This window comes from Schistocerca americana, chromosome 5, assembly GCF_021461395.2.
Source record: "Schistocerca americana isolate TAMUIC-IGC-003095 chromosome 5, iqSchAmer2.1, whole genome shotgun sequence".
In the NCBI taxonomy this organism is placed as follows: domain Eukaryota; kingdom Metazoa; phylum Arthropoda; class Insecta; order Orthoptera; family Acrididae; genus Schistocerca; species Schistocerca americana.
In genome coordinates, this window is record NC_060123.1 from 52,977,999 (window position 1) to 52,998,408 (window position 20,410).

The 20,410-nt window shown below is 38.4% G+C and overlaps 1 protein-coding gene across 1 annotated transcript in view; it reads right to left on the reverse strand.

Annotated features, from left to right (window-relative positions):
• LOC124616116 (phosphorylated adapter RNA export protein) overlaps window positions 1-20,410 on the reverse strand; it is a 112,938-nt gene that overhangs the window by 51,078 nt on the left and 41,450 nt on the right. The window contains exon 3 of the mRNA XM_047144380.1: window positions 16,552-16,856. Within this exon, the coding sequence (XP_047000336.1) occupies window positions 16,552-16,856 (305 nt within the window). The remainder of the gene's footprint in view (window positions 1-16,551; window positions 16,857-20,410) is intronic.

Here is a 20,410-nt window from a genome sequence, read left to right on the forward strand (position 1 = left end):
CTGAAGGCGTCACGCATTGCTCTCTTGACAGTCAGGCATGATTAATTCAGAATCTCTCTCTCTATAATCCTATGCTTTGTTTTACACCTATTATCCAGAAGTTTCTTTACAATGACTATATACCAATGTGGCTACCTTCCATTATGAACTGTTCTTCTGGGTACATACCTACCCAGTAGACAGCCAACTATTCTTTTAAACTTGAGCCATAATTCCTCTACATACTGCTCATCTACGATGAAAGTCTCAAGATACTACTGCTCTTTTATCTACAGGGTGTCGCAATCAAAAGAGGCCCACAAACAAATATTTGCTTAAATTACACTAAAAGGCTTTGCATAAAAATCAGGAAATGAAATGAAATGAACATGTCATACTTTGTTCATGGGGAAATAAAAGTGAATCACAAAATTTGCTGGAAGTGACCACTCTTGACTTGTAAACACAGTTGGAACACGACACTCGAATGCTGCTGCCAGAACCTCTGGTGTGACTGCCTGAATTTCATGCATGATGCTCTCTCGTAAACCTTTCAAGTTGTGTGGTTTGTTCCCGTACACACTGCCTTTTAGGCCACTTCAGATGAAAATGTCAGGCGGGGTTAAATCAGGTGACATTGGGGGCCACAGTCCTTTCACAATGACTCTGCCAGGGAAAAATGATTCAACCTCAGCCATGGTCATTTTGAAATTCCCAAAATGTTTCAATGTAAACGCACTTGTCACAGCAGACTCGAAAAAAATTGGACCAATGATGCAACACTGTGATATTGCAAAGACTACATCATCTTTGGTGAATGCAGGGGTTGCTCGACCAGTGCATGTCGATTTTCATTATGCCACAAATGTGTATTCTAAGACTTTACACAGCCTGAGATTGGAACCACGCCACATCACTGAATAATGTGCTCTGCAAAATTCCTGGCCTCCAAGCAATAAATTCTGAAACCAAAGACAAAATGTAATGCATTTGTCTTTGTCACTGATATTCAATTAACCTGTGTAGATACGTGTCGGCTTTTTTCGCAGCTCTGAAACATGCTCCTTGATATTCTACATTCCTGACATTAACATTGAACAGAATTTGCAGGAGAGACCAACAACTGTTGTTTCACGTCAGCCACTTTTTCTACCGATAATTCTCTCACAGTTGCTTGCCTTCAAAATTTAGATGCATCCTGTGTTTGGTATGTAGGCATTTGTCCATTTACATACACCTATTATTCCACATTTTCCAAACGAAGCACACACGTTTGATTTTGATGTTTGTTTTTCATATCTCCTTGTTGACATACGAATTGTACATTAGGTCATGCCTGTGATGTAGCATTGTAACTATTGTCTTTCAAGAAAAAATGGAAGATGAAAATGAATGTGTCGTGTGCATAGCTGGTGCCAACGATGTTGCAAGAAATGAGGCACAGCATTGCCTGTAAAAGTTCTTAGAAACTAACAGATCTTGAAATTTGTGCCAATTGTATTAAACATCCGTATAAATTTCTCACACACTTCTTTTGGGTCATTTGTTATATCATAATTTTCTTTTAGCATTATGCTGGTGTGTTCATGAGATTGCTGTTTCCCACATTCTTTCTACATTATTTTACAGGCTGTTTTACTGACACAGATCGAGTCGCTTATTTGATAGGCTTATTTATGAACTTTAAGCGTAGTTAAGGAGTTTCTATAGTTTTTCTGAGCAGTTTGTATTTGGTTAAATAGTGTTGTAAATTAGTACCTCTAAGACTATGTTACTATCTTTCATGCACTCTCTCTGTTCAATGATTTCCATAGGGAAATTCTCAGCTTTATGATTAATAGCTCTGTTTATTTGTAAAGGACATATTTCAGTTAAAGTTTTATTGAATAGTTTAGAGACATTTTTGCATTTATCATTCACATTTGTTGGATTGTAAACTGGTTCAAATTTTTCATTGCCTAATATCCTCGTAAGTTTACTATAGTTAAATTTTCTCTTATAAATAAATGTATCACTTTATATTTAAAAACAAAGATGATGTGACTTACCAAACGAAAGCTCTGGCACGTCAATAGACACACAAACAAACACAAATATACACACAAAATTCTAGCTTTCGCAACCAACGGTTGCTTCGTCAGGAAAGATGGAAGGAGAGGGAAAGACGAAGGATGTGGGTTTTAAAGGAGAGGGTAAGGAGTCATTCCAATCCCGGGAGCGGAAAGACTTACCCTAGGGGGAAAAAAGGACGGGTATAGACTCGCACACACACACATATCCATCCACACATATACAGACACAAGCAGACATGTCTGCTTGTGTCTTTCCGCTCCCGGGATTGGAATGACTCCTTATCCTCTCCTTTAAAACCCACATCCTTTCGTCTTTCCCTCTCCTTCCCTCTTTCCTGACGAAGCAACCGTTGGTTGCGAACGCTAGAATTTTGTGTGTATATTTGTGTTTGTTTGTGTGTCTATCAACGTGCCAGAGCTTTCGTTTGGTAAGTCACATCATCTTTGTTTTTAGATATATTTTTCCCACGTGGAATGTTTTCCTCTATTATATTCAATGTATCACTTTAGATATATCTACATTCTCTACATCAATTTCCATAGTAAGGGCTCTGTGGTCAGATATGTCATTGTCTGCAGTGGTTATACACTGAAGAGTCACAAACTGGTACACCTGCCTAATATCGTGTAGGGGCCCGCGAGCATGCAGAAGCGCTGCAACACGACATGGCATGGACTCGACTAATGTCTGAAGTAGTGCTGGAGGGAACTGACACCATAAATCCTGCAGGGCTCTCCATAAATGCGTAAGAGTGAGAGGGGAAGTGTGTTCCTGGAGCCACTATGTAGCAATTCTAGACGTGAGAGGTGTTGCATTGTCCTGCTGAAATTGCCCAAGTCCGTCGCAATGCACAATGGACATGAATCAATGCTGGTCATCACACAGGACGATTACATATGACACTTACACATGTGTCACCTGCCAGAGTCGTATCTAGACATATCAGGGGTCCCATATCATGCCAACCGCACACGCCCCACACCATTTCAGAGCCTCCACCAGCTTGAACAGTCCGCTGCTGACATGCAGGGTCCATGGATTCATGAGGTTGTCTCTATGACCATACACATCCATCCCCTCAATACAATTGGAAATGAGACTCGTCCGACCAGGAAACATTTCTCCAGTCATCAACGTGCAACGTCGGTGTATAACTTTTCAAAATTGTATGAATGACCTACTGTATGAATGACTTAATGGATAATGTTGGAATTCCATGAAGCTTTTCGTGGATGATGATGTACACAGAGAAACCACAATGCTAGAGAACTGTATCAAAATGCAGGAAGACCTGCAGAAGATTTACATTTGGTGCAGAAATTGACAGTTGATCCTCAACACAAACAAATGTAACATTCTGCATATAATCAGGCAGAAAGACTCATTACTGTATGGTAACATGGTTCCAGAATAATCACTGGAAGTAGTCACTTCCATAAAACATCTAGGATGACATGTACATAAAACTAATGACAATTAAGGTAGATGCCAGACAGATTCATTGAGAGAATCTTCAGGAAGTGTAGTCCGCCCACAAAGGAATTAGCTTACAAAACACTTGTTCAATCAATATTTAGATATTGCTCATCAGTCTGCGACTGATACCAGGTATAACTGATAGAGGAAACAGAGACAATCCAAATAAGAACAGTGTCTTTTTTTACAGATTTGTTTATTAAGTGCAGAAGCATCACAGCGATGCTCTGTCAACTCTAGTGGGAAATGCTGCAACATAAGCTTCCTGCACCATGGTGGTGTTTACTAACAGAATTCTGAGAGTGTACATTCCTAGGAGAGCCAACCGACACACAGCTTCCTGTTAAGTGTGTCTCGCAAAAAGAATTTGATAATAAAATTAAAAAGATTTGGGTTCACATGGAGGCTTACTGACAATTGTTCTACGCGTAGGTCATTCACGACTGAATAGAAAATTATTGTTAAAACACATTTCCTTTACCACTTAGTAATTCATATGATTTTTCAAAAATAATGTGATTATGTACCGTTTTTTTTCCATTTTTATATAAGCAATAAAATCTTTAAATTGAAATGTCTCAAATTTTGCATATCAGGTACCATCAAATACTATTAAATAACCAGGGAATTTGTTTTACTTTAAAGCTGCAAAAGTTTGTTAGTGGGGTTGAAATTTTTAGTGAATATGGAACTATGAAATTTTAAACAAATTGTTCTGGGGGAGGGGGGGGTACTCTTAGCTAAACTAACTACATCATATCAGGCAGAAATCTTGAATTACACCTGAAATCTGTAATACAATTTTGATATTTACTAGGAATGATAGCAAAGAAAGCAAATGGACTATTCCACTTCGCCACATATTTCATCTGAAATTATTTGTTTACCGGGAACTTTTCCCTTGCCAAATTTCAAGAAGGGAACTAATATTTCATATTCTCAGTTTGTAAATTGTCCTGATATCCAGATCAGACTGGAAATTGTTAGAAATATATACTAAGCTCTGCCTGAGAGTTTGTATAACACAAAGTGGTGGATTCTATTAATGCCAAGCACATGGTACTTTTTTTTTTTTTAAGTACAATTCTTATAGTAAATAAAAATAATTTCATTTTTAAATGTATTTTCTTGTTATACAGAAGCCTACTCCTTAATCTACTTTCCTACATAACATTCACCAGGCGCGCAGGTGGAAAAGGAAAGTAATTTCCATACTTTTCCCGATTTTTCCCAATTAAAAATACTCTTTTTCCTGAGTGAAAATACACTTTTATTCCATGTTAAGTAACTGTATACTTCCCTCATAACAGTGAACTTTTCAATCCTTGGAATGGTCAAGGTTTTATACACCAGTGTAGAACTACCTGGCACTTAAAAAGAAAAAGGCATTTTGGAAAGATCTTTGAGGTGCAGCAACATGTACACTGAATATTTTCATGTTACGAAAGTACAAATTCGGATTCCACCAAAAGACAGCATGTTACTTTCTGAAGCATTGAAATCGAGATTACGATACACTTTTGTAAGCCAATCATAATTTATGTCATGTGATCTCGCCAGCCAACGACAACAGATATTCAGTACATAGGACACATGATGTAGTCAGTCAACAGCTACATCACTGTTAAGTAGCATGAACACACGTATAGGAAAAGTTAATGATTTAAATTAAAATGCATAGTGTAGCTACAAGAAAAACTAAGCTTTCACATATAATACTGGTAATTTTTAGCAAGAAGCAATGTGCCAGTACAATTTTAAATAAAATGTCTGGTCTTCTGGGCTCGAAATCCTTCTAAGTGACTGGTCCTCAAAGTGTTAAGTTTTGAACGAGAGTCAAAGACTCTGTGATTTAAGGAATTCATCGCACATTCTCACACATAACCCATCTTGTGTAAAAGGAAATTGACTTTGAAAGTAATGGTTTTCAAATCACCAATTGTAATATTTTCCCATGACCTGTTAGGAACAGGTCATTTCACCAGTTGCCAGACAGCGCCAGGGAAACGGCGTTGCTGCGAATGCAACTACAATGGCTATGAAGCCCGTACGTTCATACATATATAAACATTAAGATATCTTCCATTAGCCCAATGAAAAAGGATACTTGGAATTCAGCGAACAGTTGAAACCAGCCAATTGTGTGGAATGAAACACTTCACTTCAAGTAAATTGATGGCCTCTGCATAAAAGATTAATGAAAACCAAATTTATTTAGCAAACCGACAAAAATAACTTCTTTGTTCTGCAAGACAATTAATGCGACTGCCAAAAATGTGGAAATAAAATGAAATCAGTAAACTGAAAATAGTAACATATTTTAGAGTTCCGTAATTCTGTATTTTATTTCACTTCATGACTCTACTTTGTTTTCATCTGACGTGGAGAGCTGTAAATGAAGCGGCTAGCAAAACCACTAAATGTAAACAAGGTTCACGTGGCGACTACTCCCTCCCACTACAACTCAGACTGCTCTGCTCATACACGAATCCGACAGCTTGGGTGTGCCAGGAAAATTTTTCTGGATAGCATCGGGCTGCTTGTTGCTACTGCTGATACAGCTAACAGCCACACTTCAAATAGCCAGTAGCAGGAGATGGTACTGCTCATATGAGACTCAACTGTGGATGTGCATGAGCCCGCTGGCAACTATCCCAAGGAACCTAACGTGAACAGTTATGACATCACACTCATCGGAAGCAGTTTGTTGTTATGAAGTATTCCATGTCTTCGCCCTAAAGCCTTTGACAAATTTTTCTATTGGCTGACGCTTGTGTGTGCACTGTGTTTTGTTGTTGTTAATGGTGCATTTCCTTTGGAACTTAAGTTTTATTTGGCGTTTTCCTCTCATTTATGTTTTATTGTTGCAGTATTAATCTGCAGTGGTGGGATACAGTAAAATTCTTTGTTAGAATATCAGTTCTTACGAGTATAAATCACAAAAGTTTAACTGTAAACTAAAACAATGAAAACTTCCCAGAATTCTAAAAAAATCCTAGGTTTTTCCCAGATGAAAGAATTCCTCGGTTTTCCCAGATTTCCCAGTTGTCCCAGGGCCTACACACCCAGAATTTACCAATACTAAAGCACTTATCATAAAGAACAACTAACTTCCCTTTCACATTCTCACTGAATTATTCTGTCAGATTTGCCAATCATTGATGAAGAATCATTCTGATGTAACTGTTGTTGTTATGGTGTTGTTATTTTCCCCCCAAATTTAGAAATAACTGGGTCCTAGATCACATGGTTATGCAGAGGATAATCATTTCTCTTCCAGCCATCATATATCCTAGCTCATATCTCAAGCTTGTTGCGACATCTGTTAACTGGAATTGTAGACAAGTTTGCCAGACTTTTGATTTGTGTTGCTTGAACAGTGTACTTAGTTAAGGTCTCAGAATTGGTTAAGTAACACTGAGGATGGGAAAATCCAAAGGCAACATCCACTGCCTACACCACAAATAGTGCCCACACCTTTTCAGACTGTTACGTTTGCTTGAATTTAATTTTCTTTAGCAGGGCCACTCCAAAGATTGTTGTTTCGATTCTGGTGCAAGACAAGCTATGCATGTTTCACCTCCATTATTATATTGGGAAAAGAAATTCAAAGCACTGGTTTTGTGCAACTCCCAAAGACATTCCCAGGGCTGGGATCGATTTTTGAAATAACCTATATGGTGTTGTAAATTTTGGTCTCACGTATTACTCCCTACAACTGTTCACCCTGGTGGGCCCTGGTTTGTGAGCAATTGATGGGCTTGGAGGGGGGGGGGGGGGCATTACAGAGTTTCTTGTGATTAACCAGGGCATTAAAAATAACACAAATTTCTTAGTGCACCATAGCCCAGCAATTACATTATTTGTGTGGTATGCTAAAATTGTTGCATTCAATCTTCTTGTTCTTTTTTTTTGACATTGTTGTCAAAATGACCTCAATCATTATTTTTATTCAATTTGGTGGTTTAAATATGAATTTATTTCATTTCTAATCCTTCACTGTGTCGTCATCGTCATCATCATCATCATCATCATCATACTGACTTTCTTATTCTCTCTCATTTTACTTCTTTTTATTATTTTCTTATTTGGAATCTTTGTGCAAATGATTTTGAATATTTTAATGTTATTTACTTCCATTAATTTTCTTCTTTTTTGTACTTTTTTATTTTTGTCTCCATCTGCATCTATACTCTCAAAGCACCTTGAGGTACTTGAGAGAGATTTGTACTAGTTATTTGGGTTTCTTACCATTCCATTCACTTATGGAATGCAGGAAGAATGAATGATTGAATGCCTGTAATTATTATAGCTTGTCCTTATGATCCCTATGCGAACGACAAGTATGAGGTCATAGTATAATCCCAGAGTCATAATTTAAAGCGGATTTTAAAATTTTGTAAGTAGGTTTTCTTGGGACAGTTTACGTCTATCTTCAAGAGTCTGCCAGTTCAGTTTCTTCATCATCTACATCTACATTTATACTCCACAAGCCACCACACAGTGTGAGGCAGAGGGTACCCTGTACCACTACTTGTCATTTCCTTTCCTGTTACATTCACAAATAGAGCGAAGAAAAAATGACTGTATGTGCGCCTCCTTATGAGCCCCAATTTCTTATTTATTCCTTATCTTCGTGGTCCTTACGTGCAATGTATGTTGGTAGCAGTAGAATTGTTTAGCAGTCAGCTTCAAATACCAGTTCTCTAAATTTTCTCCATACTGTTTCCCAAAGAAAACATTGCCTTCCTTCCAGGGATTCCCATTTTGAGTTCCCGAAGCATGCCCGTAACACTTACGTGTTGTTCGAACCTATTGGTACCAAATCTAGTATCTGGATTGCTTCAACGTCTTCCTCCAATCCGACCTGGTACAGATCCCAAACACTCAAGCAGTACTCAAGAAAAGGTTGCACCAATGTCATATATGCAGTCTCCTTTTACAGGTAAACCACTCTTTCCTAAAATTCTCCCAATAAACCGAAGTCAACCATTCACCTTCCCTACCACATTTCTCACATACTCATTCCACCTCATATCATTTTGCAAGGTTATACCCAGATATTGAAATGACTTGATCAGGTCAAGCAGGATGTTAGTAATACTGTATCCAAACATTACAAGTTTGATCTCCCTACTCATCCGCATTAACTTATATTTTTCCAAATTTAGGGCTACCTGCCAACTGGGAAATTTGTCTTAGTCATCTTGTATTTTTCTACCGTTACTCAACTTCGACACGTTACCGTACACAACAACATCATCAGCACCTTAGCGCACACCATGACATCATCAACAAACAACAGCAGATTGCTGCCCACTCTGTCAGTCAAATCATTTATGTATATAGAGGACAACAGCAGTCCTCTCACACTTTCCTGGGGCACTCCGGACGATATCCTTGTCTCTGATGAATACTCATTACCGTGGACAACATACCGGGTTCTCTTACTTAAGAAGTCTTCGAGCCACTCACATCTCTGTGAACTTATTCCATTACGTTCATACCTATGTTAATAGCCTGCAATGGGGCACCGTGTCAAATGCTTTCTGGAAATCTAGAAATAGGGAATCTGCCTGTTGCCCTTCATTCATAGTTCTCGATATATCATCTGAGGAAAGAGCAAACTGAGTTTCACAGGAGCGATGCTTTCTAAAACCAAGACGATTCATGCACATACGCTTCTCAGTCTCAAGAAAGTTTATTATATTCAAACTGAGAATAAGTTCAAGGATTCTGCAGCAAATAGAAGTTAGGGGTATCAGTCAGTAATTTTTCAGGTCCATTCTTTTACCTTTCTTATATACTGGAGTCACCTGTGCTTGGGACTTTGTTTGGGGTGAAAGATTTGTGATAAATGCAAGCTAGGTAAAGAGCCACTGTCATAGAGCATTCTTTTTCAAATCAAACTGGGATTCCAATTTGACCTAGTGATTTATTTGCTTTCAAATCTTTCAGTTGTTTTTCTACACCAGATACACTTATTACTATGTTGTCCATATGGGCGTCTGTCCAATGATCAAATGATGGTATGTTTGTACGATTCTCCAGTGTGAACGATTTCTTGAACATGAAATTTAAAACTTCAGCTTTCATTTTGCTTCAACTGCCACACCAGACTGGTCAACAAGGAGCTCAATGAAGTAGACCCTCTTAGCAATTTTACATACAACCAGAATTTTCACAAGTCCTCTGCCAGATGTTTTACTAAGGTGTGATGGAGGTAGTTGTATGCTTCACGGATATATCTTTCCACAGATGCACGAATCCTTAGTTTGTTTTCATTTATGATTTCCCTTTTGAACCAAGCATGTGACAGCCTGTGCTTCCTCTGCATCTGCCAAATTTAGTTATTAAACCATGGTGGAACTTTTCGATCCTTTATCCGCTTACTAGACACATAACTCTCCAGACCACGATTTACAATCTGCTTAAACTTTGCCCATAATTCCTCTACACCCATCTTACTGGAAATAAGTGATGCCAATTCACTGTCTAAGTGAGGTGTTAATACCTGTTTATATGCTCTATCCAGCAGAAACACTCACCTAGCCCTCTTGACTGATTTACTGACTTTCATAATCATAGTTGCTTCCCCATTTTATACTGACACTGTAGATAAGTTCCAGCCTATTTGTAGCTACAAGGTCTAAGATATTTCCATTGCATGTGGGCTCCTGAGATGCTCCAGACAATTGTCAGAAAACATGTTCAAAAGCATTTTGCTTGATTGTCTGTCTGTACCCCCCCCCCCCCCCCCCCTTGCAATGAATCCAGACATCCCAGTCTATATTTGGCAGACTAAAGATTCTTCCGACGAGTACTGCATGATCTGGGTATTTACACGCTACTGACCATAGACGTTCTTTGAATGACTCTAGAACTGTCACAGCAGAAACGGGTGACTGGTAAAAACATCCAATAATTAACTTGGTTTCACCTACACCTGTTATACATGACCAGATGATTTCACTGTCACGCTCAACTTCTACCTCAATAAAGACAATATTTTTGTCAACTGCAATGAACAATCCCCTTCTTATGGCCTCTAATCTATCTATCTGATATACACTCCATAACTCACTAAATATTTGAGAGCATTCCACTTCATGTTTCAGCCAGCTCTCAGTCCCAAGAATAATTTGAGTGCAAGAACTTTCCTGGAGGGGAGTAGATTTGGGAACTTTATCACGAGTACTTTGGACAGTTCACTAATAAAACTGTGACAGTTGAAGTGTCTTTATTCTGAACGCTGTTTGATTTCCCTTGCTGTGAATCAAATGGCGAGAGTTCATCAGAGCCCCTCAAACTACTGCCTAGCCTAAAAAACCCTCACGTGCACTTCACAGGTACTCTGCTACCCATATAGCTGTTTCCTTTGTGTAGTGCACCCCTGACCTACCAAGAGGAGTCCTACAAATCCCTACATGATAACGCAGATCCAGAAATCTGCAGTCGAGACTGCCACAGAGAAGACAAAGCCTTTGGTTGAAACCCTCCATTTGGCTCCAAACTAAAGGACCCTGATCAACTTTGGGAATGACACTGCAAACTGCGAGCTCTACTTGCACCCTGTGTGCGAGGCCAGCAGTCTTCACCACCTCCGCCAGCTGCCTGTACAAACCAAGGATCACTCGGTGTTGACGTGAGCCACAACATGCAGATGGCTGTTCGAGATACCTCATTATGTTTGGGATCAGAACATGTTCTAAGGTTCTACAACAAATCAATGTCAAGTTTATTACAATATTTTTATTCAAATTGTTAGTGATGGCTTGGTGGCTCAATGGTAAACTGCCAGTCTACAAATCCAAAGGTCTCCGGTTTGACCCATGGTCAATCCTAGGATTTTTACCTATGACTTATTGCTTTTGTCATCTCTGGCAATATCTGTTGATGCAAAAAATGTGAGCTGCACTGAGATTCAGAATTCACAAACTGAACTGTAAGTTCCCCCATAGCTAGTTCAAAGGTCAGAGAAAGGCAACAGCGTACCACCTCCAACAGGACCATGACTAGTAAAGCACACTGTGGTGTTAAAAATCATCTTCAGTTTGATGACTGCTTCACTCTTTACTATTTCTACTCCTCATTTTGCTTGAATTTCATTTTATTTATACCTTCATTTACATCATTTTCTCCTGGGTTTGAGAAGAACTTATGCTGTAAATGTATGTACGATTACCATCCGAAAAATGTACCTCTTGTTGTAACCGCAGGAAAAAGCTAAGTCTAATTACAGTTGTTCTCAGGCAGTACGCCAGAAATAGTACGTAGTAAGTGAACTAAAAATGTAGCGCTGGACGCAAGGTGTGGCAGAGGGGTCATAAAAGAAACACAACGCAGCTGGAGAACCGAGGCAGCAGTCCGAACTGCCTGCCGGGCAGCTGTGCGCGATAAAAAGCAGCTGTGCGCGATAAGAAAGAAAACAGGCACCAAGTTATAAAAATACAAAGAAGCTCCGTGCAGGGACCTGTAATAAGCACTCACTTAGAGTATCAACAGAAAGCACTTCTGGTTAGAGAGAGAAGTTTGGGAGTGGAGAGAGAAAGAAAGAGGGCCGCTGGTGGGGACTGCACTACTCATGAGGAGTCAATCAAGAGCTCAGGACACAGTGCGTGACCATATAGGGAGAGGACTCTCTATCCCTCCACCCAGCTTCTGAAGAAAAGTAATGAAATTAATACTTAAAGAATACCCAATAAGGACAAGTTGCACTTGACGCTACATCACGCCAAGCGCTGGCAGGATCGAAGGGGAAAAGTTAACAAAACTCGGGAGCACGCTGCTCTGGGTCTCTCTCTCGAGGTTAGGCTCCCGGAACAACAACAGTCAGTGTGGATAACAGCAGCCGACTTGGGCTGAGGAACAGGCTGTAGGCAGGCAGCTGGAGATAGACGCCAATGAATGTTTACACAGTGGTCGCGGGACTCTGATGTAGGGTGCTAGTGTGGGCAGAAGGTACTGAAGAGCTTCTATCAGGCAGTCGGGACGGTGAAAGTTAGTCACCGTCTCTGTAACAGACTTGGTCATCCTGTAGGTACAATCACTATGCAGTTAGGGCAATCTGTATTATTTCTGAATAAACTAGAACTTGTGTAACATTTGGGAGAGTTTACTTCTACCCACTTCCTAGCCTTGTACCTTCACACCAGGGATTTCAACATCTTAGCCAGATCAAAAGTCTCCCTCTCACTAAGGTCAACCGGCTAAATCCCTTTCACAAACTGTGTCGCTTAATCCCTTGCAAAACCCACGCTTGGGATGCGACAACCTTATAACAAAGAACAAATTTTCGATAAGCTTGCACAGACAAAACAAATAACTCATTTTATCTTTTATTGGTATTTTCAAATTAAATTATTATTACAATACATAAACAAAAATATTTAAAAGCGCATGGACAAAATTTAAAATGCAAAAAGAATAAAAGGACGTAAGAAAATGAACAGAAATTTAAAAAAAAAGTGCGATGATTAAAATGATGTGGCAAAGAATTAGAAATGAAACAAATGATATTGTAACCAATAAAAATAATATTCGAAGTTTTTCCAGTAGATATAAGTTTATTCAAACCCCACAACAGCGTGTGAACCCACGAACTTCTGCATACCAGCCAAGTGATTTTACTGCCAGGCCACAGCACCATTTTGAAGTCTGCTTTATTTGTAATATTCTAGCAAATCACAAGGAATTCCGACTTCATTTATTTTGCCGAGTTCTTGTAAAGGCGGGTCCACCAAGGTGACTGGCTGCAGGCTGTGATACCTATGAGCCTAATCTACACTATTATATAGTTTGCTTTGAAAGGCCGATCTCACGCTTGGGGACATCTCCTTATCAATCAGCAGCATATTCAGTAACCAGCATGAGCACAAACTTCTGGTAGTTTAAAACTAAAAATGCAGAATTGACCCAATTGATACTTCTGAAATTTTGTTACTCATGCACTAACTGCATTCACAAATTACTTAACTGTATCTATTATACTCATTGCTATTATTTCTCACTGTATACCTAGAATTTTCTTTATGCAACTGCACATGAATGATGTGATGCTAAAAGATATGCTGAATCCTCTGAGGTGATTACTTCAACTCAGTATACATGAAGCGCTTTGCTGTGTGTTAATTATTAGACACATATTGAAAACGGCTGATAAGTTGTCAGACAATGAAGTAATGGAATATTTAGAACATCTGCAGTGAGTTTCAGAGCAAGAGTCCAAAGGAAGTGAAATTGAAAGTCAAGCAGAAACTGTTATTGATGATTATAATCCAGGCACCACTAGAGTAAGTGAAATTAGTTGTTATGTGCCCTGAAAAATTACACCGATGGCTGTTACAGCGATAAGACAAACTCCTCCGTCAAAACAAACGTATCAGTCAGGATGGGATGACACTTGGTACAACACAGAAAGACAGGGAGGAAGATGAAGGTGTCAGTTACCTTCACCATTTTTTGGGGGAGCATTCAGAAATTGCAAAGGATGGAACATGATGGGATATTCTTGATTGTATCTTGAATGCAGCTGGAGGACTACACAAGCAAAATGTTTTCTATTAGACAGCAGAACCAATGCTACTGGTGAAGAAACAGGAAAATTCCCAGTACTGCTAGTTTTTGGCAGCTGTTCATAGATGACACAATTCTAAAACATACAAAACTGTGCTTGGAGACAGAAGGCCAGAGGCAACTTCAACAGTTGGTATTGTTCTCTTATGAGCTAAGTGCACTCATTGTAGTTTTGTATGGCAGTGGGTTTTATTGCATCACAGGAATCAAAATTGATAGCTTGTAGAAAATCTGAGACCACAGTTCTTTCAAAATACAATTGTAAGAGGTATAGTTAAGAGATCTTATGAAAATTCTTACGTTTTGATATCAGGGGACAAAGGTCAGCAATACTCAAAAAAAGACAACTGCTTTGCTATTAGAAGCTTGGAATCGTTAACAGAAAATTGTTCCATGCTTTACAGTCCGAGACAAAACATCACACAGCTCTTTCCCATCAGGCCAGACATTGATTTAAACAATCCATGTCCAGTAAGCCAGATAAATTTGGCATCAAATTTTGGTTATCAGTGGATGTAGGTACCAAATGCCTCTAAAAGGATTTCCGTACCTGGGAAAGTACGGATATTGATCAAAGAAGAGAGAGAGGAAAAAAGTTCTCGGTGTTCGGAAGTTGAGAATCATTGTACGTGGAAGCTGAGAATGATTCAAACACAAATATGGATAAATGCTCCCGTTATGGCTCCTGTGAATAGCCAACAGATGCATGCCCATATTATTTATCACACCACTGCAACAGCTTTATTAAAAATGATACTTGCTTAAAAAGCATTGCATAATATACTGCTGTGAGGTGCAGACAATGCTGTGTGGAGCAGACAATGCTGAATCCGGTTACAGTAGTTCACTGTAGTTAAAATATTTAGGTTCTCCTCTCAGTACTGGGTGTGCAGATATGGAGGGCTGGACCATAATGGGTGAATGACTTACATCCAGCAAATGTAACATCCCTGTCTTGAGCTACATGTGTAGGTCTAGTCTCAAATTATCGACTTCAAATTACAGCTGTGGATGACTTCATAAAGCCCTCTCCAGAGGCTATTTACTGCGTGGTGAAGCTCCCAGGACATGTATCTCTGATGGAACTGTCATTGTACTAACATCTCTAAATGTTCACTTGCTACAATATTATACAAGTTTGTTACTATTTTTTGTGTTACTTTTCTGTTTTATGTTGGTCTCACTTTTTCTTTAGTTTTGCAATATGCTAAATAAAATAACAACAACAATAACAGTCACTGGGAAAAGTTTCCAGCCATTGGATTAGTCTGTTTTGCACATAGGTCTTGCCATTTTCCTCTATAGTCATTGCTGCTTAGTCACCATCCTATTCCAGTCCTCTCATTTTCTCCCAATACTTTACACCACTCCTCTCGGCCAAACAAAACTAGGCCTGTAAAATGCAAAGCATGCCTCTATAAACAGGAAATTGTACCAAGCCAAGAACATTATCATCACAAAATATATAAAAATGCCAAAATCGAGGATCTTCGTTTTTCTTTATCTCACTACTGCAGGTAATTGCAATTACTTAAAAAAGTTTGCTGGCTCCCTCAAATAGAATGAGTCGTCATTTGATTAAGACCACTGTAACTAAATGGGACAGCTTTCACTTTATACTTTCACACAATATTGCTCTCTATTAATTGCACAGCTTCTGAAGACAGGGTTGAAATTATATCATGAATTGTGCCCTATTCTTGTCTTTGTCTGCCTACTTGAAGATGCACAGTTTTGTGTCATTTTTATCTTTTGCTACGTATCTTTGAAATATGTATGTATCTGGTGATGAAGTACTTTAAGGTATCTGTAAATTTCCAGTACTTGTAACTGTTTTGAATTCTGATACAGTCCGACTAGAAAGGTTCACAACTGATGCAAATGACTAAAATTTTGGTGATTTTTGGGCATCATTCTCTCTTTGGCTTGTAGGTTGGTGTATGGCATATGAAACTTGACCTTTTAATTATTTTTCTCCTGAATGAAGACTATTCTACTCTGAAATGGATGGCTTCCTACTATTGTCATTCTATAAAGACTTTTTGTCCCTTAGATTGCATCTGGTACTACAACACTAAAGTTGTAGGTGTACTGTTTCTTCTGTAGATAATTTGAGATGACAATGAGGTCAAAGCTGATTATAGCTTGATGAATGTCATTAGATTGTGACTGTGAAATTCACTTTGCAATAACTGACAATTATTGTTTCTACCCATACCAAAGCAAATGTACATACATAATGATCAATAATAACTAAAGAAGTGTGAGACAAAAATGATAACAACCAGCTGAGCAATGACATAATGTCACATTTATTTGCAGACTAAAAATTATTTTAAGTGCTTTCTGTTTAGTGGTAAGAAAATCACTTACATGAAGTGTGTTTTCTGCTGAAGAGAAACAGGATCCACAATAATAATAGCAAACTACTTGAGTAAGATAACTTACATATAAGCTCCTCCTTCTGCTCCCACAACTTGTCAGCAATGTCTTTCGCAAGCTCCTCTTCAGAATCATCTGGGCTGCAATTCAATGCAAGTAAATGCCTTGGTGCACAATGTTCATTATCATTATTGCTCCCACTCTCTCGTCGTCCTAACCGTTGTTTGATACTGCCTCTCTCATCAAACCTACGCTTGTTGCCGTACGTTGGTTCCAAGTGACCAGTGAGAACAGCTGAATCTTCAACTGTATCTACAGTGGTATCACTGTGGTGTCTGAATGCCAGCCTGTAGTCGTATGACTCTACATTCCTAAAAAAATAATATACACAATATCAAAAGGACAAAAATATCTAAAGGACACAATCTTCAACTTGTTACATACTAAAAAACAAGTCAATATAGTGTAAAACAGAAGAAGGGTGCCTATTTATCAATTTAACAACCAAGAAAATCTGCAACAGAATGACAGACACTCACACAAAAAACATTTTTCAAATCTCTAGCATTCTCAACATTTAAGCAGGCCATTTGTTGGGAAAAAAAGGACAAGTTAACAGAAAATATAAAATGACACAGATCATGAATATTATATAATAAGAATTGAAATTTAAAATGGTTAATTAGAAGGTAGTTCATAATAAATAAATACAGAAGTAAATTGAGAGTAAGAGCACACAAATATGCTTGCAAAAAATCACAACAACAGTCCTGTACAACTCTGATCAGAATGAAACGGAACATAGCAGTTTTCGATTTATATACAGAACAGCTGCAAGAAAACAATAACAAATGATGTTACACACAGCATTTTAAACCAGCAGTAAAGAACATCACTTCTCACAAAGGCAAACAGATCCACAATGAATCCTACAAGGTTCAATACTAGGACAAATTCTTTCTCATCTGTCAATGTAAATTCACATTCAACACTAGTGACAGTCCTAACTGAAACAAACAGCATTGAGCAAATTCCACTCGACGTTGAAGTCTCTAAAAAAGATTATATACTTGGTTCCACCTAAATGACTTAAAATTAAACATAAACAAATGGCTAATTATACTGTTTAATACTGCTAAGCATTCAAGAGCACATGAACTCAGGAAACAGTCCACAGAAAATTCTTACAGAAGTGACTTGAGAAAAATCTATCATGGGCCACACAAACAATTTAATACAGAGATGTAATAGTTTAACACTTGCACTTTTTGTACATTGCACCTCAACAAACATGTCTCCAAGAATTAGGTTATCTATATCTTTATATGGTTGCAACATGCAGAGTGTGTGTGTGTGTGTGTGTGTGTGTGTGTGTGTGTGTGTGTGTGTGTGTTACAAACATGAATAATGAAAAAGCAAGACACTCATTTGTCCATTGTTAAGAGATGAGAATTCTCCATTTTATGTTTTTGAGCTAATTTGTTTCATGCATAAAACTTGTAATTACTTCAAGAAAAAATATTTCTATGATTCACATGTAACCTCGAATAACAATAGTTTCATGTTCTTTGGTTGGTCAGTTGATTTGGGGGTGGGGACCAATTGGGGGTGGGGACCAATTAGCGAGGCCATCAGTCCCATCGGATTAGGAAGGATAAGAAGGGAAGTCGGTCATGATCTTTCTAGGAAACCACCCCGGCATTTGCCTGAAGCGATTTAGGGAAATCATGGAAAACCTAAGTCAGGATGGCCGGACAAGGGTTTAAACTGTCGTCCTCTTGAATGAGAGTCCAGTGTGCTAATAGATATCAAAGTTCTACGCTTAGACTCCAGAACACATGTACCCATGTCTGAATTTTATACACACACAATTTATAACAAAATAAAGGGAACAAATATCCACTGCATAATCATCTGAATGCTTACTATACTGTGTATTAACCATAACAATGCCAAAAGATATTTTCCGTACCACACATTCTAGGTGCGTGCGTGTGTGTGTGTGTGTGTGTGTGTGTGTGTGTGTACTTTACACACACACCCCCCCCCCCTCCCCAAAAAAAATAAAATAAAAATCATCAAATTTTGTTGAATTGTATTAGCAACATACTTTTTGAAGAGGTACTAATATGTAAGAAGTGTCCAGAACCTGAAACTACTTTTTAGCACTCTCTTAGCAATAACAAGGCACTTTCAAAACTACTGACTTTATGACCAGCACACACCACAAAAAATTTAAGAAATGTAAACTTTATTCATTATTGTTGTTACTCTCAACAAACCTTTTAAATAGATATTGATGTGTAAGTAAGAAAGTATAAAGCATAACATTTATTGGGAAAAGTGACATCTACTATTGAGAATTGAATTTTTGTGTTAACTGTAACTGAAAAATTTAAGACAGTAAAAACAACAAATACTTTTCAATATTTTAAAATATAATGTAAATGACTATATTATAATATTTTTAAAAGGTTGGCATTGAGTACTCCCCCCCTCATACCGTGTAGATTAATACAAAAATACTGCTGGAACTTGTAGCAATTTCTGGATAATAATATAACATTAAACAGCAAGTAATATACTCATATCATATGCTGTACATCACCATTTTCATATAAACTGCAACAAGTGTTTCCAACAGATGGAATAGTTCCATAACATGATTACAAATTCTTGAAGCCCCGTGTATTGTTCTCAACAATTTCATCTGTATGTGATGGGATTCTGAAGTAATATAACTTTCAATATTATGTAAAAACATCTCTGTTAAGATTCTAGACTATTAACCACTTTAGACATGAAGTCTCTTTCTAGACTATTCTAAGACGAGACAGAAACTATACTGTAAATAAAATTTGGAGTCATTGTCTGTAGAAACATTACACAGTAAACAAATGCTTGAAAAGGGACAAGCAAGGCAATTTTTCTGATGAGTTTCTATAAGGGTAATCACAAAAGTAAGGTCTCCAAATTGCTGGGGCACAAGGAAACTGTTCGTGTGGCTGTTTTTTTCCCTTGCTCCCTCCACTGTCTTCAGAAACAACCACAGCACATCCACTGGAGCTTTCAATCGTGGCTCAGCAGCCAGTTGTAATGGAGCTCCCATTACTCACTACTGCCAGCTGTGAAGTTTGCTCAGTTTTTCGAGTTTTGAGTGCAAAAGGTGTTAAACCAATTGACATCCATCAACAGTTGATGGACGTGTATGGAGAGCCATGTATGGGTGTCACAAATGCCTGCAATTCCAGAACAATCGCCAATGTTGAACAAACTGTGCTTCAAAATCAGTGGACCACTCTCAATGACCTCTGCAATATTGTTCCTGAGGTTTCTCAAAGCATCATCCTCCAGACTCTGACTGAAGTGTTGAAATTTCAGGTGCATGCAGGATGCGCCCCAAGAATGCCGACAGATGACCACAAAAGGGCAACCAATGGGTTGAAACTTACCACCAATTTCCTCAACACTATGCAGATGAAAAAACAACTTTTTGGATTCAATGGTCATGAGTGATGAAACCAGAGCTTCCTACTTCACCCCTGAGACGAAACAACAATCACATGAGTGGTGAAATTCTGATTCAACCAAGCTGCGAAAATTCGTTGTTAGACATTAAAAAAACTCTGAAGGACGATTCATAACTGAAGAAGGGGAATGTTGAGCAACGGCACAAGCCTTCTCCATGACAATTCTCATCCCCAAACCGTCCATCAAACTGTGGATCTTTTGCACCGGTTTGGATGGGACTTCTTCACCCACCCACCCACCCACCCAAAGTCTGGATTTAGCACCCAGTGACTACCACTTGCTTCCCATGTGGAAAGAACATTGGCTGGAAGGCGTTCAGTGACGATAACAAGGTGAAAGATGAGGTCAGGTGCTTTTACAATAGAATGGTAATGGGCCAGTATGATATGGATGT